Raw genomic sequence first — 23,016 nt, forward strand, 5'->3', positions numbered from 1 at the left:
CCTTGTGCTCAGACATTCCAGGGTTAAACTGAGGAAGAGTGAACAGGGAGAGGCAGACACAGAGCAGGCTTTGGGCCAAGTACAAACATCCTCTGGTACTTACCTACACTATCTTCCTTCTAAATTAATTCTGTCCCACCCAATCATCATCTCTTACCACTCATTATCTCCCCCTCTATTCTGCACATACCTTACCTCCATTTCACTGGTTTTAAGTGCTCAAATACTGACTGGTTTAGTCTCTTTGTGTAAAACATTTCCTTCTCAGATTTAACCCCAGCCAGCAACTAAACATCACAGCTCACTGCCCCCCACAGGGAGATGGGGGAATTGGGGGAAAAAAGTAAAACTCGGGGGTTGAGATAAGAACAGTTTAATAATAAAAAAAAAAAAATAATGAGGGAAGGAGAGAGAGGGAGACATAAAACCCCAGACAGACAAGTGCTGCCCAGTGCAGTTGTTCAGCACCCTCTGACCCCTCCCAGCCCATCATTCCCAGTTTATGCTCTCAGAATGACTCTCTGTGGTGTGGAATATCCCTTTGGCCAGTTCAGGTCACCTGTCCTGGCCCTGCTCCCTGCCAGCTTCTTGAGGCGCTGCTCACTGGCAGAGCCTGGGAAACTGCAAATCCTTAATTTAAACATAAAGCATTAGTGTGTTATCAGCATTCCTCCCATGCTGAATCCCAAACATAGCCCTGGGAACAGCTGCTGGGGAGGAAATTAACTCAATCCCAGGAGAAACCAGGGCATAAAACCTTCCCTGGATTTCTTCCACATGCCCAGTCCCACTCCCACACACTCCTGGAGCATCAGTCCCATTTCCAGCTGCTGCTCAGGGTATCAAAGCCCCTCAGGGGCCCACCCTGGACAGGACCCAGTGCAGCCCCATCCCAGCATTGCCACCTCTGCATCAAGTTCACACATACAGCACTGACAGCTTTCTGCAGCCTTTGCTGCTATTTTCTGATTAATGTTTTGTAGCTGTGGGGACTGGAATTACTTCAAAACAGGACTGAAGAGCAAGAGGGAGATAATCCAACCCCTTAATCTCACCTTTTAAATCCACAATCTCTTTATCAACAACCACACTTTGCCCTCCAAGCTCTTCCTTCACTTCCCCTAATTAGAACCCCCTCACCTGCACCACTGCAGGTAGAGAGGGAGAGGAAGGTCTGGCCCCTCTCAGGCCCTAATGGGGAGTGAGGAGAGCACAGCAGGGGCCTGGATGTGCCCCCAGCTGCCCCCACTCCTGTTCCATCACCAGCTCTGGGGCTGTCCCACCTGGCACATCCCACCAGTCTGACCAGTGAGGCCCAGCACAGGCTCCTGCTCCTTCCACCCCAGTGCAGTGGGACCATTTCCTACTGTGACCCAAGGGGGAGCCCCCCACAGCAGCCCCGTGGGCCCTCTCCTATCCACACTGAACCAGGAGCTGGTCCTGCTTGCTTATTTTGGCCCCAACATGTTGTTTAAGGTAAAAAAAAACCCTTCATTTTGGTTGAAAAAAATCTTTATTCACAGAACATCACATGAATCACATCCCACCCTCTCTCGTTTATGTATAAAATACTGGTAAAATACAAAGTTTTATTCCAGAGGCAAGTGAATTCCCACAGAGTCCCCTCCTGAGACCAGCTCACCCCAGAGCTGGAACTCATGCCACAGTTTGGAAGCAGAAGTGAGGTGTTTGCTGAGGAAGGAAACACCACCAAGCTCCAGCAGCAAAGCCTCCAGGGCTCCACCTCCAGCTCATTTCCTTTGGCAGGGACCACAGTCCCACCAGGGCTCCAGCTCATTTCCCACTGCAGCCAAAGGGGAGATGTGGGGCTTGAAGGAACCACCCCTGTCCCTGCCATGTCCCACTACCATGGAGGTTTTTGGGTTTCACACAATCACCTGAGATGTCTCTGGAAATCTCTTTGGATTTACAGGCACCACAAACGTGTCTGATGTCCCATGTCCCCAAATCCAGCTCCCCAGGTGGTTCCTTCAAGCCCCAAGTGTCACCTTTGGATGTCACAGGTAGCAAGGACACTTGGCTCACCAAGGGGAAATCAGCCTGTGCAGGGACAAGGAGACTCCAGAAGGCAAAATAAATCAACAGGAAAACATCTATTAAAATGGCAAGCTAGGCTCAGAAACAGAAGAAAAATCCAGTTCCAAGTATCTTATGGCTCCTACCACAGCCCAAAAGGAAGGAGATTGGCCAGAGTTCCACCTTGGTGTAAGACAAACCCTGCTACACCAGGTCACAGCTACAGAAACTTCAGACAGTGACAGCCTTAAATCTCAACAGTATAAAATCCAGTGGAACTGGATCAGCTCATCAGAACTGAGATTTGCCAGAGATCCCTTGCAAGTGCTCAGCTGCCCTCTCAAGGGCTGAATCCATCAGATTTCATATCCAAAATAAATTTCAGGCAAATTTGGATTTATGATTTCTGTTACACAACCAGACAGATGCTCCATCACTGCAGATTCCCTCTTTTCCTTTTAATTCCTTACTTCCTGGGGCTCAAGTGAAAATCAGCTCCATGCTTGCTTTGCTGCAGTATTTCCTTGGAAAACCTGAACAAATGGGGAACTCAAGAGCAGGAAACACTTGGAGAAATAGCAGAAAAGTATCCAACACATGGAGAAGCCCATGAATAGGGGCCACTGTTCACTCTGGGCGTCTGGCTGGGCCCCACCCCAGCTCGGGTCACCAGCATGGCCCTGTCTTGTAGCCCATATTCCCTAAAATTCCTTCTAACAGTTTTTCAGTTATTAAAAGTCTTTCTCCCAGTTTGCAATAGGCCACATAATGAAAGCAAAGCTCAGTGAGCCAGCAGAATGCAGAACTTGTGATTAGTTACTAATCCAGAGACCCACAATCATTCCAAACAGGAAACAGGGGAGGAATTGCCAGCACGAGGCCACATCATCTGGATATGACCCATCTGTGCCATTGTCAGACACCAGGGAATGCTCCAGACTTGCCACACATGGGGATAGGAACAATCTGCAGGGTGATTGAATGGATGATGCCCAAAATGCCAGGCTGGCCCCTCCATCAGACACCCCCAGGCTGCACGGGAGGCAGTGCCAGGCTGACTCGAGGCCCTCACGGCTCCAGCATTTCACTGGGACAGGAAATGACCCCAAGGGGACGAGTGTGAGCCAGCACCACCCCCAGGAGGTGACACATCTGAGTGTCCTTCACAGGAACTCCACAGGTCCAAAGGGTAGCACAGAAATGTCCTTCCCAAGGGTGGGGACATCTCCTTCCCAAGGCACAGACTTGAGGAAACTCTCCTGACCAAGCTGAAGTTCAGTGCCAGGGCCTGTTGTGCTGATCCCACCATTCCTCTGGTGGGAAGAACCTGTTCCAGCACTGAACAATCCCACACCTTCAGGGAGTACAGGGGGACTCACCTGCTCCATCCACTCAGAAGTTCCAGCTCCAGAGCCCCAAACCCAACCAGCACCTCAGGAAATGAACACAGCTCCCCAAAGCTCTGTGCTGCAGCATCAGCAAAGTCAGTTTTGGAGGCTGTATTTGGCAGGAGGCCCAGGGAGGTGCCACAGGCCTGCTGTGCCTCCCAGTGGAAGCAGGACAGAGTGTGGCACTCAGCACACCCTGGGAAGCAGCAGGGCAGAGAGAGGCACCAGAAAACCCCTCAGAGGAGCAGAGCAGCATTTCAGCCTAAACCAGAGAGATGTGTGCTGGGTAATACTGTGTGTGAAGTTAACTGAGGTCATAACCGTGTTCTAAGACTCTTCCCCACACATCCTCCTTCTCCTCCTCCAAGCAAATGGAACAGCAGATGGGAGCCCTTCACTTCCCAACTCTTTTTGCACACTCAGTCCCCACAGGCTGAACTCAGACTCATGAACACTGTAAAATTCTTTGTGCCATTCTTGCACTGCAAAATGCAGGGGGTCAGGCCAGTGCTGGCCAGCACAGGAAAGACTTGCAGCTGTGCCTCTGCATCCTCCCATCCCTGGGTGCCCAAAGGGACATTCCTGCCTTGCTACAGCTGGGCAGTGTTCACTTCTGCTTCCTATTAACCTGCAGGCTTGAGGGGAGAGCAGTAAAGGCCAGGGGTTATTTTCATTATTTTCACAGGGCCATTCTCAAGCACAGGGTCCCATTTCCTGACACATCCATTTCCCGACGTGCCTTCCACGTGGCACTGTCCCAGTGGGATTTGTAAACTCTGAAGTCCATGGGAAGGGCTCATCCAAAGCAGCACCCAGAGGAAAGTCAGTTCTGGAGGCAGTCCTCTTGCAGGAGGTCAGCAGCTCATGTCAGGTACTGCACGACCAGGAACATGATGAGGCAGGTGACGGCCATGCCCCCCAGCATGAGGAACTTGTCCTGGAAGGCGCGCTTCTCGATCAGCCGCATCACCGTGTTGGACAGCCCCAGCATGTTGGCAACGTCCAGGATCTTCTTGTGAGTGCCCTGAGGACAACAACACAGCAAACACACAATCACCCTCACACTCTGAGCCTTCTTATTCCACAGTGCAAGAGTATTTCATCATGGTGGTGAGTGATGGGTTCTAACTTCTCTCAGCCAGCCATTCCACAGGAGGTGCCATGGGACCCTGGAAACCGTCACCATGATATTTTCTGAAAAATCCCTTTGTCAGGATTTCTTCTCCTGCAAAGCTGGGAAGCTTCAGCTTCTCCCTGTTTTGCTGCTTTGGAATGTGATTTGGAGATTGTTTACCGGGCATGTGATTTGTTTTAATTTAATGACCAAACATGGTCCAGCTGTGTCAAGGCTCTGAGGAATCACAGGTTTTAATTATTCATTTTTGTTAAGCCTCCTGATGTATCCTTTCTTTAGTAGTTTTAGTACAGCATTCTTTAATATAATATCATAAAATAATAAATCAGCCTTCTGAGAACTTGGAGTCAGATCCTCATATCTCACCTCATCCTGGGGACCTCACAAACACCACAGGAAACAGCAGGATGTTTTGACTAATTAATTCATACACATGAACAGGAATGTGTTTAAAGACACAAAACAATCTGTCTGGACAGAGACAAGATAAAAAGTGTCTCAGAAAAATGCACTCCTGTGGGAGGAGTAAGAGGTCTGCTGCTTCTGTTCCAGTCACAGTCTAAGAAGAGCTCCAGCCAAGATTCTATGCAGAACTCCCCTTGCTAAAGTACAGTTCATACCAACAGAGACTGAGGAGGTGCAGACAATAGCAAGGTAAATAGCAGAAAAAAGGCAGATAAACATGTAATTAATGCCATTCCCTGAAATCCTTCCACAGAAAAGCACAGGGAGCTGCAGGCAGGACACCTGGTATTATTAGGAATATGGATCCCACCAACAGATCAGCAGCAGGGACACAACAAGAATCCTCCTGCTTTATTTAGGGCAGTGGTTGGAGGAAACAGTATGAAATACAGGCCCAGAGATGTGCTCCAGGCACAGGTCAGGGTGGAACACTGCCCTGAGAGGGGAGGAGGGAGAGAACTCAGGGCTGCAGAGTCCTGGTGGCACAGGAGGTGAGAAGGATCCTTGAGGAAAGCTGGGCAGTGACCCACCTGTGGGCAGGCAGAGCACTGAGCCACAGCCAGACACTGGCCAGGACCCTCCTCACACCCCCGTGTGCCAGGAGGGGCCCTGCCCCACCAGGGACAAAGGACAGTCCCTCATGGTGACACGTGGGCTGTCCCTGGGAGAACACCTCACTTAGGATGATGTAACACTGCCTTCACCTCTGAGCCAGGTCAACAGCACAGATTTCTGTCACACTGCTGAACTCCATGCTTTGACTTTGAAATAAAAACTTCAGCCTCTCTTCTTTAGCCCACATTATTTTTGGTCTCAAAAGAGTGAAAATGTGAAAATTGGGAATTTTTTTTGAGTATAAACCTGACTTAAGATCAGGAAGGCTCTCCAAGGACAGAATTTAGACCAACTGTATTAGATCCACATGCAGAAGTTTCTCAGTCCATAAAACACAGATTTGAAAAACCAAACTACATCATCAGTGCCTTGTGTTCCAGGCAGTTCAGGCCCTTCACTGAAGTCAGGTTGTGTCTCTGCTAGTCCCACATAATCAGTTTTCTCCAGTTCCCACAGCTCCTATTAACCCCCTGCACACTGCTCTCAGGCTCAGCACCTCCCTGTCTCTGCAGAATCCTTTCACAGTGCTTCAGAACAAAACCAAACCTTGCTGGGAGAACAGAAACCAAGTATGAAGCTTGAAAATGAAAGCAAACAATAGAAAAGGAGAAAACTTCAATTCTTGCAGTCATGGAACAGTGGAACTGTACAACTGGATCAGTTAAAGGGACAATCTAGGAATACTCATTCCCTACTTGTCTATTTATACCCAATACACACAAAGTTACAGAGAATAAAACTATCAGTGTGCAAAGGAGGGACACAAGGGTGAGGAAGGGTGTGGAGGTGAAGCCATAGGAGGAGCAGCTGAGGTCACTTTTCATCTGGAGCAGAGGGGACTGAGGGCAGAGCTCGGTGGGGCTGTAACTCCTCTGAGGGGCAGCTCCAATCTCTGCTCTGGGACAGGAGCCAGGGAATGGCTGGAGCTGGGCACGGAGAGGGGTAGCTTGAATATCAGGGAAAGGTTCTTCCTGCAGTGGATGCTGGGCACTGCCCAGGCTCCCCAGTCAATGGTCACTTCTGGAGGCTGCCAGAGCTCCAGGAGCATTTGGACAACACTCCCAAGGATGCACAGGGTGGGACTGTTGGGGGGGTCTGCAGGGCCAGGAGTTGGACTGGATGATCCTTGGGAGGCCCTTCCAACATGGGATGTTCCATGATTCCACATTAACTCATTTCTCTTTGTAAGCTGTCTCTACACCAGCTGCTTCTGCCAGGTTCTCAGGCAACAAAGTCTGTGTCAGTGTAAGCAAAGCTGAGTTAAGGGGAAAAGGAACATGAACAGACATTTCCTCACCTGCAAGGGAGAAGCAACATCCCCCTGAACACACAGGAACATGATGGCCCTGAAAGCACAGCCTGTGTGTACCAGCAGCCATGGACAGACACCCAGCAATTCCCTGCTGCAGGGCTGGCCCAGAGCTCACGTGCTGGCAAAGGCTGGAGGAGAGCCAGGAGGCCCAGGGAGACCCAGCAGGAACCAGGCAGTCACTGCCAGCCAGCAAAAGCAGCCACACAGGGCTGGTGCTGCTACAAGAAACAGCATTTCCCCATCCCTGCAGGGCACCAGGTCCTGCCAGGGCTCCTCTACGGCACCTGTGAGCTCTCCTGTGGTGGGAGGCACCCTCCTCTCAGGAACCCTCCAGAATCCATGTGCTTCATCCAGTCCCCCATGAGAGATTACCTTGGATCAGTGATTTCCCAGCTTGGAGAACCAACTCCAATTCCCTGTGTGCAGCACAGGGACACTGATGATGAATGCTCCAGGCCAATGTGATCAGCCACCAAAGCAACCCAGTGCTCAACATAGTGGACAAATGTCTACAGTCCTCTCAGGGATGCAGGGACTTTAAGGAAGGTGCTCTTTCCAAAAAGCATTCACAACCCCAATCTTCTCCAGGCACTAATAATGAGTCTTTCCAGCCTTTTCCTCATGAGCTGGCAGCAGAACCTCTCCCTCTCCTCACCACTCCTGTGGCCAGACTGCTCAGCAACACCATTCCTCTGCAATGAACACTGAACCACCCACTGAGTTTTCTGCAAGGTTTTTCTAGTAATGGACCTTGCAGAAAACAAATCCATACTCACCAGGTCAGTGAACAAGTGACCTGAACCAGAAGCTAAAACTCATCTTGGAAAGAACTCAGTTTCAATGCTTTAATGTCTCTGTGTAAGAGCTATGGTGCAGGGCCTGGTCACCAGAGTAGGGAGCAGGGGAGGAGTTGCAGCCCTGCTTTGGAGCTGTGCTGCTCCTGTGCTTCCTGGGCTCAGGGAATAGCAGGCAGCCTGGAACCCTGGCTCAGGACAGCAAAGTGCCCGTGCTCAGCCAGCTCAGCTCCCCGAGTGCAGGCCAGGCTTGCACTGCCTGCCACACCATGGAGCTGCAGGTGTGACAGACCTGACTAAATCTGAGATTTGTAGCATTAAAAATGCCTAAATCTGGCAAATACATCCCAAAACAAAGCAGTGTCAAAAACTGAGAACAGCAGATACCCCCATCTAAAGATGAATACAACAGGCATTTCCCTATATTTTTCACAAGTCCAGTTTCTCCCCATACACTTCTTATTAAAATGTTTTTTGTATCCTTGAGCTTTTCACTCACAACTGACCATCACTTTGAACAGTCTGTAAAACAAAAGGCAAATATTGGCTATGAAGAGACTGCAGAAATGCAGCTGTTGTCAGCAGGGAAGGAGGGACTGTTGAGGTGCATTATCTTTATTACTAATCTTAATCACAGGTGCTCTACAGCAGCTTTGTGGCTGCTCTGAGTGATGCTAATCTGAACCAACATCTCCCTGCCAGCCCTTACTGCCCCTCCTAAACCTGAACAAACAAACAACAATCAACCAAAGAAAAACAAACACAATATTCAGCTCTCTAAATGCTGCCCTGCAGGTGAAGTCCAGCCAGCCCCAAGAGAACTTATAGGTTATTTCTAACAGGATGGTAAAATGTAAAGATTGCAAGTTGTTTAAATGAAGTTTGGCCCTTTCTAGCATCCTCAGCTCTGAGCAATGTACTGAAATAACGCATATATTGATTTTACTTAGCCTGATCAGCATGAACACAGAAAAATGTGGGGTCTTTCTGGTAAAAAATGATGCCCCCACCTTTAATGTGACTCTCTGGTCCCTCAGCCCCGCCAGGATGTTGGTGCCACTGCCAATAAGCTCATCCATGCCTCGGTGGGCACTCTGCAGGGATTCATTAAACTGCAAGGTTTCGTCGATCGGGATGGTGGTGTCAGAGTCCTGTGGGGAAAGCAGGGACTCGGTTACCTGCTCACTCAGAAACACAAAAAGCACCAGCAGACAGCCAGAACCCAACAGGACTGCCAGCACTGTGCTTACACTTTTTTTTTATAATGATTTTAAATACAACATTGATATTTGAGTGAAGAGAGCAATTTAGAGAAGAGAGGGAGGAAGCCAGAAGGCAAAGCTGAGCAGCTGCTCAACTGTAATGAGATGTCAAGGATGAAAAGAGCAAAAGCAGAGAATTTTTATAATCTCAGTAGGAAAGGGTACTGCAGGAGAGAACATCAAAGCTAACAGGAGGTGTTTAACAAGATGTTAAGGTGCTTACTCATTGATCACTGCAAGTGAAAGACTTGTGGAAGATTTCACTCCACATTTCTGAGCAACAAAAATAAAAAAATGTTTGGAGATGACATTCTAAACAAATTTCTGGCAGTAGGGCAAACAGACATGGGCCTGGTTTCCTGAGCTCTGGCTCACTCATTACCCAGGGCCCTATTTAAAAAAATTATTAAAAATTAGTATTTTTCATGTTTTTTCCAGAAAAGATGCATTCACTCAACTAGGAACTGGGAATCTAGAAATGGAAATAACAGGGTAAAACTCTAGTCTGCACAGGAGGGCAGGGCCAAAGGCCTTCAGGTGACTGTTTCTGGACACCACTCCATCCAGAGGGCAAGGAAATGGCTCACTACCCCTACATGGTTTATAGCAGGAACTGGGGACAGTAAGGGGCAAGTGTTGGGAACACTGATCACCTGCTCCAGGTGCTCAGAACAAGAACCAGCCAAAGGCAGAATTCACAGCCATGTGAATGAGTGGCACTCTGTGCCCAGCAGCTGCAGGTGACACACAGACAGAGCACAGTGTGCTCTGAACAGATCTTTGGTAAAAACCCCAATTGCTCATCTGAAAATGCCATGTATGAGCCAGGGTCTGGTGCTGCCCTGCCTGGGCAGGGGCTCTGCTCGCTGTGGAGAAGGAAGAAGCAGGGACAGAGCTCCCAGGGGTCCTGGATGAAGGGGCTGTGGCAGAACACACAAACCTGGGCCCCTGTAAAGGCAGCACCAAGGCTCACACGAGTGTCTGAGCAGAACCACTTGGATTTCCATGTGTATGGCTCTTATTCCAGATATTTAACAGCCTTCAAAACCAGCAGATTTCATTTCTCTGCAAGGTCTTTTTACCCACTACAAGGCAGCAATAAAAACAGAGAAGTAGATTTGTGACCCCCCACAAGGAGATGGGATGGCACCAGAGCTCTGTTTTGCTGCTTCTGATTTTCTCCAGGTAAAAGGAAAGGCTTTAAAGACAAATACCATTTTTAACTCTTGAATTAAGCAAACTGTTCAGAACACGGCTACAGCTGTGTTCCAAAAGCTGTTCTGGAGTTCCAGTGATTTACTCACACACTCAGCTGACACCTCTGATAGAATAGGGGAGTATATGAATAGGAACGGTGGAAAACTGTAACCAAGAAAAGCTGATAACTCAGAAATAAATCATCATTTTCCTATTAAAGGATCATTTTAAAGCCACAATTTTGTAGCAAGCTAAAAAGAAATACAAAGTAATTTTTTTTTTTTCATCTACCATACCTTTCAGCATTTGAAGGAGAAAATAACCCATCCGCTGCATATTTTGCATCTGTAAGCCTGTTACTGCTCTTTAAAACTGTTCCACTCACACACCTTTTGTTTCTGAACAGCAAATTTTCCTGTAGGAAAACTTGTCCCTACTTGCAGGGAAACACCACAGTGTTTAAAAACAGTAAATTACAGTGTTTCCCTCAAGCTTTGTTTATCATTTTGAAAAGGCCAACAAAATATCTGACATTATCTTTATGGCAGGCTTTGAGAAATGCATCAAACTGCCCAAATCTCAATTAGGATTGCTCACATGGTTTCTTTCTTGTCCTGACAATGACTGACAAAATGTTAGGTGAGATGCCTTTAACAAAGAAAGGAAATAAAGAGAGAAATCAAACAAAAATGTAAAAATAGTATTACAAAAACCTAAAACAAATAATACCAAAAACCAAAACAAAAATGTGACAAAACAAACAAACAAATTTAAAAAACACCCACCCCAAACTAACTTTTCAGTTGCAGAAAAGTGAAATCTGAAAGCAAGCCTACATTATTCAGAGCAAAATTCCCCCAGCAATTTGCCCTGGGGGAACTTCCCAATGGAGGAACTAACAAGAACAGCTGGACCACATTCATGTAATTACCAACTTTTGACTCATTTCTAGGCAAAAAGCAAGGGCCTTGTCCCAGCTGTGTGATTTGTGGTTGGCTACACCGAAGTTTGCTGACACGTGCTGCCAGCAGGGTGTGTAACACCCAGGCTTTTCACAGATCTCAGGATCTGGCAAACATCTGACACAAATCCAAGTGAAATGCACACTTTGTACCTACCTCACCGACCCTTTTACAACTGCTATGTAAATCCAGGTGGAACTGCACTGGATAAAAGAGGAGCAGCAGCTTCTGGAGCCTTTTCCTGTTACCTTAAGAGCCCAGCTTTTCCTCACAAGAGCTGTACTTTCTCTCCACATTGATTCCTCTCTGCCTTTACTCACACTCCCAGTAGTTTCCAACAATCCTGTTTACACCCTGCCTGCCCCGTGCCTGCTGGAGGGAGGCTTTTCACAGATCTCAGGATCTGGCAATCATCTGACACAAACCCAAGTGAAATGCACACTTTGGTACCCACCTCACTGACCCTTTTACAACTGCTATGTAAATCCAGGTGGATTACACTGGATAAAAGAAGAGCAGCAGCTTCTGGAGCCTTTTCCTGTTACCTTAAGAGCCCAGCTTTTCCTCACGAGAGCTCCCCACATATTTTGATTCCTCTCTGCCTTAACTCACACTCCCAGCAGCTTCCAACAATCCCGTTCACACACTCCCTGCCTCCCCCTGCTGGATAGGAGCTGCTGGAGCACAGAGAGCCCCAGCAGGGATATTTACGTTGGTGGTGAAGGTGCGGGCCAGCAGCTCCTCGCGCTGCCGCTCCTGCTGCTCCCGCAGGTACCGGCGGTGCTGGAAGTTCCTCAGGGCTGTCTGCAGGTGCTGCACGTCGTATTTCAGCTGGTCCACTCGCCTGCAAAGGAGCAGCAGCACAAAAACACTCTGCTTTGTGGGAATCCATAAAATCAGCAGGTTTTGGGAAAGCTGTAAAAGGCAGGCCTCAGAGACAGCAGAACTGTGATCAGAGCTAAGCAGTAGCCATGAGATAGGTCAGCAGAAAAATTATTTAAAAAGTAGAAAAGTAAGGACAAATAGAACAATGATCTGTGTATTGATGGTTGTCTAGAATAACTCCCTAAGCTACAGATATCTATTGAGATATTAGGAAGTTTAAAGTTTAATACTGGAGCTCTGTGCAGTGTGTTTTAAGGCTTACAAGCAGGCATTGTATTTGAAATAAGCAAGCATTGTTTTAACCACAGGTACGTGTGCTCATAGTGGTTGGATGGAACTACTGTCAATGTGCTTCTGCTTTGTGTGATTGGTCAAAAAACTTTTAAAGTAAGTTGTAACATTAAGTTCCTTGTCTGCTGTCTGGGATGTGAGCTGCTGGCATCTTCCCATTGTCATAACCATGTCATGAATCTGATGCTGGAAAATACAACAGCTCAAGGCACGTTCCCAGCAGTCCTGTCCTGTGATTTGTACACAGCCCCCAGCTGGCAATATGCTTTTCTGAAGACTGCTTTTCTGGTGCTTTTTGTACCAGCAAAGGAGCATTGTAAATTAACAGCAATGAATAACAAGGAATGATGGGTTCTACTTCACTACAAGATGCAGGACATGCAATGCTAGGCTGAAATTCCACACCTACATCCTCCCTGTCTCATTTTGCTGCTACACAGGTGATTACTTCACAGGTGATTATTCATTTTAATCAATTATTGAGCTTCCAGGCTAATGACAGAAAGTGAAGCAGAGCTCCTGAGCTGTCTTGGACATCCTATCCCATGGATTGTCTCTTCAGGTGTTATAATCTCTCATTTAACACAGATTTGGGAAGATGGTAGGATTTGTACAGGTTACCTTTTATGACCCTCTCCCATCACATAAAAGATGTTGCTTTCCAGTTTCTTTAATAAGCATCATGTTCTGAAGTTTGAGGTTTTATTAAAAGCAGCTCAAGAGTCAGTGGGTAATACAGGAGACACCTCAGACATCTCCACTGGGCTGAAACAAATCATGTCCACTGGCCCTGATTAAATGACTGATAAAATTTAATGTTTCATCGCCAGACTATCCTGGTGGAGTGGAAGGTGTCCCTGCCCATGGCAGGGGTTGGAACTGATCTTTAAGGCCCCTTCCAACCCAAACCATTCCAGGATTCTACAAAGAAATCCATGACTATTTCAGATACTGGCCTCTTTTTTTTAATACAGGTGACATGAAATCCACTCCTACTATCTACAAAGGCTTTTCTGGACTAAATATTAATAACTGAGTCACAGAATTAATTAAGAACAGCAAGTCCTGATGTCTGTGGTCCAACCTCCTGCCCAAACCATTGCTCACTTTAGAAGCCTCTTTATTTCAGTCACAAACAGCTCAGAAAATAGCCCAGAGAAAATGACACCAAATGAAGGGATTTTACTCTCTACCTCCAAAATGCCATTAAAAGCAAGTGACAGAGAGAGCATCCAAGAGCATGTTCTGCTCATCTGAGAACAGAGCCATGAATCCAGCTGCATCACCAGTCTGGACTTGATGACCTTTGAGGGCTTTTCCAGTTCTAATGATTCTCACGATCCAGGGGTTAAATGCAGGAAAGTGATTTTGCCTCTGTGCCTCAATTTTGCTACTGTAGAGCACAGAGATGAGTTATGCAAAGTATAAAGATTCCACACAAATCAAAAGCAAAGGGCTTCAGTAAATTTAATTAAAATAATTACAAAGACTACTTTGCACAATCACAGTAAAGCAGTGAACTCACAGTTTGGCACTCTGCCTCTTGTTGGGAGGTTCTTTGCTGGACAGGATTTCCAGACGTTCCAAGTTGCTGAATATGTTGTCTATTCTTGCCTGAATCTCATTTTCTACCACTGCAAGGAAATAAAAACAGGATTTGACTTGAATTAGACAACTGCAATCTGATGAAGGCAAATGCTCAAAAGCATTCAAAGCAATATGTAAAACCTGATAGATTCAAATCTTTACTGAATGAAAATAATCAGGTAACTGAGAACTATAAATGTAATGAAATGTCACTTTTTAGCTCAGTAATTTGATACTCTCACCTTTCCCTCCTCTGAGAAGGCAGCTAGGAAAGCCCCTGCTTGTTCCAGACATCTGAGCCTCTTTCCCTATCAGCTCCATGAATTAGGATTTCAAGCCCACACATTCCCCCTGCAGCCCCTTCCTGCTCCCTCAGCAGGATCTGCTGTCACAAGAACACAGAGAAGCATCATCAACCACCTGCCCCCTACTCCACACACCAGGAGTGCCCAGAAAACCACTCTCAGCAGCACCCAGAGAAGCAAAGAGCACTCACAATCTCATCTTTGCCCCTGGATCTCACACAGCCAAGGAGTGACTGACTCACATCCAGACACAAATCAGTGAAATTGTGCTAATCCAGCTCCCCATCATTTACTGCAGCTGAATTCAACACAGGAGAGCTGACAGACAGTTACAGCAACTTTTCTCAGACCAAACTACAGCACTGCACATTTTTCTGAGCAGGAAGGGACTATTTGTTCTCAAAGCTGGAAAAGGCAAACTGCAAGTTTGATTTCCTGGCCCCTATTCCTGCTCTTCAACCATGGATAATCCTGTTTTCCATAAATTATGAAATACACACTAGTAACTTTATAGAGAGAGAAATATACATATATTTATTCATTTATTAACTATGTAAACTGGTGAAATGACTGTAAAATATGTAAACTACATAATCCTACCTCTCAAAATGTCTCAGATAACAGAAGCAAAATTGCAAATTATACTAATTTTCAGGACTTTCAAAATCACCCCCAGTGAACAGCAGTCTGGGAAGTCTGGCATTGCAGAAGGAGTAGTACAACCACCACAAAAACCACCACCAGAATTAGTAAATTGCTATTTTTGATAGGAAATTTATCACAGCCCTTGCTAGAGCCTAGTCACGTTTCACAGATGTGTTAAAGGTAAGAGAAGTCAGTGAACATGTGCAGAAATGCATCCAGCCAGTGCAGTGTCCTTTCACCTCAGAAGTTCCTGATGAAACCCATCATTAGTGACTCATGCAGGAATTAAGAGTTCAAACACAGGTCCAAAATACATGTGCCAATTGTGCACTGGGGTAAAAAGTCCTGCCACACATATCAGAGCATCTTATTACTACAGTCATTTATGAGCACGGGGTTATAGTCCAAATTTACTGAGGCAATTTCAGACCCAATGGTTCTACACACTTCTCACAAGCAGGTGGAATCACAGGTTCTGACTCTGATGGAGCAGGAATGTCAGGAGCATCCTGCTGAAGTTCCTGCACACAAAATCACAGCATCTTCCCCAAAACTGCACTGAGCATCCTTAGGGAAAAGCTGCCAGCTGGTGGATGTTGAGGGAACGACACCACAGCAGGGCAGGCTCAGTCACATCTCAGCTTTCTGACAAACCAGCCCAGAGATGCTCTCAGTCTGCAGTTCTGCCCACACCAAGGTGCTCATTACCTCCAAGTGTTCAAAAACCTCCACCAGTGCATCAGTGTGGGGGTTTTCATCTGTTTGTGCTGAAGGCTGCACAGACACCCTGACCATGAGCTCTGAAATCTAACAGCACCTAAAATCTGGCATTGTACCAGGACATTAAAGAAGCATCCACAGCAAGCACTCTGTCTGTTAAAGGATTATAACAGGAAGATGAAGCAAACTCTTGTCCTGTCTTTTCTGCTCTGTCCTCATACAAAACACCACCTTATTGAGATTAAACAGCAGCACGATTTCAATGCTTTCTGAATTGGTGATGTGTCTCAGCAGCTGATCACAGTGGCTCAGGAGCTAAATTTTTTCCAATAATGACTGTAAATTTAATGAGAAGGCACACAAGGTTAAAGATGCAAATTAAATCAACCTCCCTAATCACTTACAGTGCACTGACTCTTTGTCTGAAGTCTCCAGGTGTCCCATGTAAGACTGGACTTCATGGACCTGCCTGTCAGGACATAAAAAGAAAATGAACACAGAGGTCAGCAAACAGACACAAAATCATTTCTCAGCACCTCACTTTTCGACTTCCTTTACTGAAATGCACTTTTTAGAAGAGCACAGGAATCAGCAACACAGCATCAGAGCTGACAGCCCATTCCTGACCACCAACCCAGTTCCTCAGCAGGAAGCAAGCTGTGCTCTCACCTCGTATGCACCTACAAAGCAACTTTATTTAAAAACAAAAATCAAGGTGAAGGTTATGAAAAACACAGATCAGCTTTTCTACATGAAACCAGCTGTTCAGCTCAGTCTGGAGATGACAGTGGGAATGATTTTCATGGTCTCACAGCGTGTGAATTCACAGGCATCAACTGAAATTAAAAGCTTGTAATTATAAGAAAAAAATATTGTGGGTGGACAAGCAGGGGCACAGGAAAACAAAAGAAAAAAATATTGATGGTTGTTAAATAATTCTGGAACTAGATGGGCTTTAAGGTCCCTTCCAACCTGAACCATTCAATTATCACAAAATGAGGCAGTACAGAAATGGGAAGAAGACAACACCAGTGCCCATGTTCATGACAGCTGCTGTGACATTCCTGCATTTCCAGATCTCCAGCAGGATGCCCTGCTCTCCCCTACAGGGTCACTCTGCATTGTTATTCAGTGACAGAGACATGATTCAACACAGGATGTAATTCAATTCTTACCACCCCACCTCCCTTAACAGAGCCCACAAAATGCAAATTACCAGGGAAATTTGGAATATTGGCTTAACTGTGTCCTTTGGCCCCTTTCCCGTGAGTTACTCCACATGGATTACCAACAGAACCACGAGATTTTTTGCCTTATTTTGCAATTCCCACACCACTCCTCCCTCTCGTTATCTGTGATAACGTGATAATGTTATTAGTGTGATAATGTGAAAATGATTCTGTGATAGTCTGATAACGGCATTATCGGTGAAATGTGGGATTTATCCTCAAGCAGCCACCCGCCTCCAGAGGTGCTTTAAATTGCGGCAGCCTGACCCCTCAAACCCGGCTGCAAAACCCCTGATAAAGGGGCGTGCTTTAAATAAACCGGCAGCGATGAGCGGCAATCACCGTTCCCGGTGCCCCGGGCGGGCCGAGCCCCCAGGCTGACGTGGCACACGCGGTTCTATCCCCTCCGGGCTGGGGTTTTACGGGGAAACGCTTCTCAAGGGCGCTGAGATCCGTGGGCTGTCGGTCCCGGGATCCCGCACACCCGGCCCAGCCCCTCACACACTCGGTTTGCGGCGCTGCCCCCGATCCTCCAGACAAATGCTGGTTTGATGGGACAGCCCTGACACACCTCAGTCCCTCAGACACTCCTCAATCCCTCACACACCCTTCAGCCCCTCACACACCCCTCAATCCTTCATGTGCCTCTCAATCGTTCACGCACCCTTCAATCCCTCAGACACTCCTCAATCCCTCACACACCCCTCAGCCCCTCACGCACTTGTTGGTCTGCTGGCACAGCCCTCACACACCCCTCAGTCCCTCACACCCCCCACAATCCCTCACACACCCCTCAGTTCCTCACACACCCCTCAGTTCCTCACACACCCCTCAGTCCCTCACACACCCCTCAGTCCCTCACACACCCCTCAATCCTTCATATGCCCCTCAATCCCTCACGCACCCCTCAGCCCCTCACGCACTTGTTGGTCTGCTGGCACAGCCCTCACACACCCCTCAGTCCCTCACACCCCCCACAATCCCTCACACACTCCTCAGTCCCTCACACACCCCTCAGTCCCTCACACACCCCACAATCCCTCACGCACCCCTCAGCCCCTCACGCACTTGTTGGTTTGCTGGTACAGCCCCTCCATCCCGCACCGGCCCCGCTCCGCACACGTCACCTCCCGCCACTTCCGACCCCGCCGCCTCTCGCTGCTTCCGCTTCCGCTTCCGCCGCTCCCCGGGCGGTGCTCCCGCCAATGCGCCCCGTGCGGCCGCCAGGGGGCGCTGCAGGACCGGTGTGGCGGGCGCGGGGCGGGGCTGTGAGGGGCCGGGCGGGGCCGGGCGGGGCCGGGCGCGGGCGGCCCTTCCCTCACGAACCCTTGGGGGTTGTCTCAGTCCCCGGTGTCGGAAATCGCGGCTGCAGCCTCCCGGCACCGTCACAGAAAAGGGTGTGAGCTGCGAGAGCCTCCAGGAGTCTCGGAACTGCATCCCCCTCACGGGAGCATGGAATGGATTCAATGCCACTGTCCCCTACCATGGCAGGGACACCTTCCACTGTCCCAGGCTGCTCCCATCCTCAGTGTCCAGCCTGGCCTTGGGCACTGCCAGGGGCAGCCCCAGCTGCTCTGGGCACCCTGTGCCAGGGCCTGCCCATCCTGCCAGGGAACAATTCCTGTTCCCAATATCCCATCCATCCCTGCCCTCTGGCAGTGGGAGCCATTCCCTGGGTCCTGTCCCTCCATCCCTTGTTCCCAGTCCTTCTCCAGCTTTCCTGGAGCCCCTTCGGGCCCTGGAAGGGCTCTGAGCTCTCCCTGGAGCCTTCTCCTCTCAGGTGAATGCCCCAAGATCTCCCACCATGGCTCCATGCAGAGGGGCTCCAGCCCTGGAGCAGCTCCACATCCTCCTGATGCCTCCACAGCTCTGCAGGTGGGACCTCCAGAGGTCAGGTCACCTCCAGGAGTCCAGGTGACCAACACACCTGGAGATGCAGATACTGAGCTGATACCTCCTTCCTCATAGAATGAATCCTACCTCCAGGTATGCCTTCTAAAACAGCTCTTCCTGCTCTTTCATCATCATTACATCTGTCCTGCACCATGCCTTGCTTTCCTGTTCAGTGTTTCATTGCCAGGGAACTGCCTGCACCTCTCAGGTTTGTTCATACATGGTCACGGTCAGTTTAGGGTGTCCATCCTACAAATAGGTTTGCTTTCTTAATAATCCTGTTTTTTCTCCATACTTGGAGATACACTAAATTCCCTCCTGCAGGATGTCACCCATTCATGGTGGAATTGCAGGTTCCTGCCCTATCTCACAGAGCTTTGCTCTGGGGCTGCATGAGAGACTGCTTTTCAGTTTACTCTTCATTGTTTGGACCAGAAAATCCACCACAGTTAAAGCCACAACACTTCCTTGTATGTACTGGGCTACAACACCCAGTATCTTTATGGTCAGAGTCTGCTGAGCCACCTGAATTCCTGTCACCTTTTACTTCATGGGAAAAGCAAGGAGAAGGTGAATTATAAAAAACCAAAAGTGGTGGGGAGGTATAGCCCAGTTAGTCAGGGCAGCAGGAAATCAGAGGCACAGGTACAAACTCTGATTGAATAAAAAGCTCAAATTAGGACCATAACTCTGTCTTGTCACTGTGGTTTAATGGAAAATAGTTCTTGTCAACAAATGTAACTTCATGCTAATAAGAGCTTGATTGGGAAAAAATGGGAAAGGCTTGTGTTCTGTAAAACATTCAACTCCATACCACAAAATCAATAACTGAAAAGTCTGTAGCCTCTGTCCTCTTGGTCCAGACAAGCACTCAGCTCTCTCCTTCTCCACTATTTCTACCTTCTATTAAATGTTGTCATTTTATACTTGTTCCTCAGGCTTTGAATTCCCCTGATGCTGAGCCCTTTTCTGGGTTTGTGCTGCCTGACCCACACATGATGTGAAGGGAAACTTGCTTTATCAGCAAGAATAATGTCTTAAACTGGGTCCATCCAGATAAAATGCTCTAATACTATTGCAAAATACACTGATTTAAATCCTAAACTTCCTTCAGCACCCTCAGCCTTCTCCTGCACTTGACTTAGGCAAAACCAAAATAACTGTACAGCAAAAATTTAATCTACTGAAGGATGACAAATGTTGGAGGAAAAGTGAGAAAATATTTTCAGAGGTGGGGAAGCTGAAGGCAGACACCTCCTGATGTGAGACTGGGCAAATTGGGAAACCTGGGGGCTGGAACTGTCTCCAAAGTGTTGGGTTCTTTCTGTTGTTGCTCATTTGCAGTTCAGGGTGAGCACCTGAAGAATGCAGCCTTGTCACAGGAGAACACATCCCTGAGCACCACACAGATATAAAAGAGGAAAACAACATCACATCTTTAATTAATGAGAGATTCTGTCCCTGTGGGTCCATCTCTTGTGTCTCAGATGATGCATCAAACTTAGTCTGCCCTGCCCTGCCATGCAGCCAGCCAGCCTCTGGCAAGAGATTATCCCCTGGATGTCAAACAGCAACTCAAGCCCCAGAAATCACATCAGCCCAAGGATAAACAGCATATCAACAAAACCATTAACTGCAGCAGTAACAAACACATTCACTCCCCTCCTTTGCTCCCCCTTCCCTGAACCATTAGACCCCATTTTCAAACACTTCTGGAAATAGGCTGAATGGAAATAGACTCTGGGATTCCCTCCTGGCCAAGGCTGTGAGAGGTATCACAGGAGCCCTGATGAAATGGCAAGCACTAAAGTACAAGAACAGATTTCTCTTCTTTTGTGAAGAAATTGATTTTTGCCAGAAACAACACGCTGCAACCCAGCGTCTGTTCTTGTTAGACTTCAAGTCCTTCCAGGAGGAGTTCTTCAGCAAATTGGCTCATTTAGACACAACAGCCAGGAGCATGGAGAGGAAAAAAAGGGTTTTGTTCAAGGAAAGCCTCTGTATTGTAAACAGGATAAAAGGAGATGGAGAGAGTCACTTATCACTGTCTCTCATGTCCCCAGGTCATTCCTGTGTAGAATCTGCTGGAGAAAAAGGATTTCATATTCCCTGCTCTCCCAGAACCCCAGCTGGGGGATTTTCTCTATCACAGAATCTGCAGACCCCGTGTGCATTCAGCAGCAACTTTCAAACCCATTGCTGCTCCCATTGCTCTCCTCTGTCTGTGAAGCCTGGCAGCACCCAAGGGAGAGCTGGATCCTCACAGGGCCTCCTCTGCTCTGCCTGCACCAGCCCATGTCCCCTCACAGCCATGGCACTTGAGGTTCACCACAAAAACACTGCTCTGTTTAATATCAGACCCCAACAATGCATCTCTCCCTGCTTCTCTGAGCGTGATCCCATCAGGCACAGAAACTCTCTGCCCCCCCTCCCTCTTTCTCTCCCCCCTCTTGCTTTGGGACACTCTTTGCATGCTTTGCTGATACAAATAACTGTGACTTTCAAAACAAAGGAGTGCCGAACCCCAGGGCATTGTTTGGATGAGTGCTTGATGGAGACTGCTGAGTCCAGCTGCAGGCCATGGGCTGCATGTCCCAGCTCTGACAGGCTCCTGGACACAAGGCAGACCTCACAGCACGCCTCTCAGCACTTCCAGCCTGGGGAAGGGGGCAAAACGAGAAGGGGAGACATGACAAGAATGTTGGAGACTCATCTATCAAATTTCTCGGGCTCTTGGGTGATGTGCTGGACCCAGGTCTCCCTGGGCAAGGAGCTTCTTAAAGACACATTGCACCTTCCTGCTCCTCTTCCCAAATAAGGAACATTTCTGCACGACTGTCACAGTCAGTTCTGAGACTGATCTGTGGCCAAGAGAGTCACAAATGCTCAGACCATCATTCCCTTCTGCATAAATATCCCTGGGAAAGGGATATGGAAAGGATGGGGAAGGCCAGGCCAAGGGAAGGAGTCAAGGAGTGTCTCTGCTATTTCATACCCTCCCTCCCTTCTGCAATGAGGCAGGGAAACATGGCAGGAATAGGAACCAAAGCAAAATATACCCAGTGGTGAGGAACACTGCAGCATCCCCCAGCCTGAGGGATCTTTGAGACATAAATGGCTTGGAGGTTTGGAAAATATCCTGGGCAAGTGCATTTTCCTCATGCTTTCATCCTTTCCCTGGTGGCAGTCACACAGGGCTGCTGGAGGTGAAATACTGACCTTGATGGATTTTTGGTGCAGGTTCTGCATGTCTCTGTTAGTAGCTCCACGCCTCCACTGCAGTATAAATGTTAGATTATCATAATAATGATTAAATACAACTCAGATCTCCATGTAGGACTGAGTTCCTCGTGCCTTTTCCCTGCTGATCCTGCCTGTTTGACCTTATCAATGAAATTCAGGAAACAGGAGCAAAGAGCCTCCTCCAACAGAGCCAAGGAGACAGAAGGGGCAAGAAATTACATTGCCTTCCCCAGACAGTGCACAAATGAAATTCCAATAATCCTGCCACTACTCCTTCCTTTTGCTTAGCATCAGGAATTGTTAGGAGCCTCAGCTGCCTGCAACTGAAATGGCATCCCCCTCAATTCCAAATCCCACAGAAATCTCACTGTTTTGGCCTTAAAAACTCTGGCTTAGAAAATCTTTTGAATTTATCTGCTGGGAAATCCTGTTTAATAGTAATACATAATAAATTTATTATGGCAGATTCTGTCTGGGGCACTCTTAGCCCTGGACTGGATGTGCATAATGTAACACTTACATAGGAAAATCTTAAAATCTGTAAGCAATACCATGTGCCATTATCCTGATTTTTCCAGGGGTCAGTTCCCTGACAGTCAATGTCTCTGAAATGTGTCAGGTTAAGAATTCCTTTGAAATTAGACAACATCATCAGCTGCTTTGGGAAATTTTAGGGGCAGATCTTTTATGTTCTCTTGCCCACTGAATCAGCAGCCATTTCCTGGGTCTAATTTTGGCAAACCAATACGGATAACTGAAGTTCATTAGCTTAATAGGTTAATGCTGAATTGTTTCCCAAGTCAAATCTGGATGTCAATCTGCCTCATACTCACATGTTGTCAATATGGGGGACCTTAAAATGACAAAAAAAAAAAAAAAAGTGAAAATGGTTTTCATCTGCGTTTCATCCACGGGGTAATCCAGGCATGTGGAGCTAGCCATGCTGGGTCCCTCTCCCCGTGTCTCCTGGCTAGCTGGGATGCTGCAGGGGCTGTGCTCTGTTTGTTGTTAAAGCAGCCTGACACAAAGAGGCCCCAGGAGCTGCATGCAC

The 23,016-nt window shown here is 47.7% G+C and overlaps 1 protein-coding gene across 2 annotated transcripts; it reads right to left on the reverse strand.

The window, feature by feature from the left end:
• Window positions 1–1,494: 1,494 nt before the first annotated feature.
• Window positions 1,495–18,001, reverse strand: GOSR2 (golgi SNAP receptor complex member 2). Of its 2 annotated transcripts, none has more exons than XM_009096566.4 (6): window positions 17,898–18,001; window positions 16,005–16,069; window positions 13,869–13,977; window positions 11,879–12,011; window positions 8,757–8,897; window positions 1,495–4,449 (listed from the first exon to the last, which is right to left on the reverse strand). In XM_009096566.4, the coding sequence occupies exons 1-6, from the start codon at window positions 17,924–17,926 to the stop codon at window positions 4,288–4,290; spliced, it is 639 nt and encodes a 212-aa protein (XP_009094814.1). In that variant the 5' UTR covers window positions 17,927–18,001; the 3' UTR covers window positions 1,495–4,287. The 2 variants fall into 2 exon arrangements, with proteins under 2 accessions (XP_009094814.1, XP_050841573.1); XM_050985616.1 differs by having other exon boundaries at window positions 17,879–17,901.
• Window positions 18,002–23,016: the final 5,015 nt, after the last annotated feature.

Source organism: Serinus canaria, chromosome 27 (genome assembly GCF_022539315.1).
Source record: "Serinus canaria isolate serCan28SL12 chromosome 27, serCan2020, whole genome shotgun sequence".
NCBI lineage: Eukaryota > Metazoa > Chordata > Aves > Passeriformes > Fringillidae > Serinus > Serinus canaria.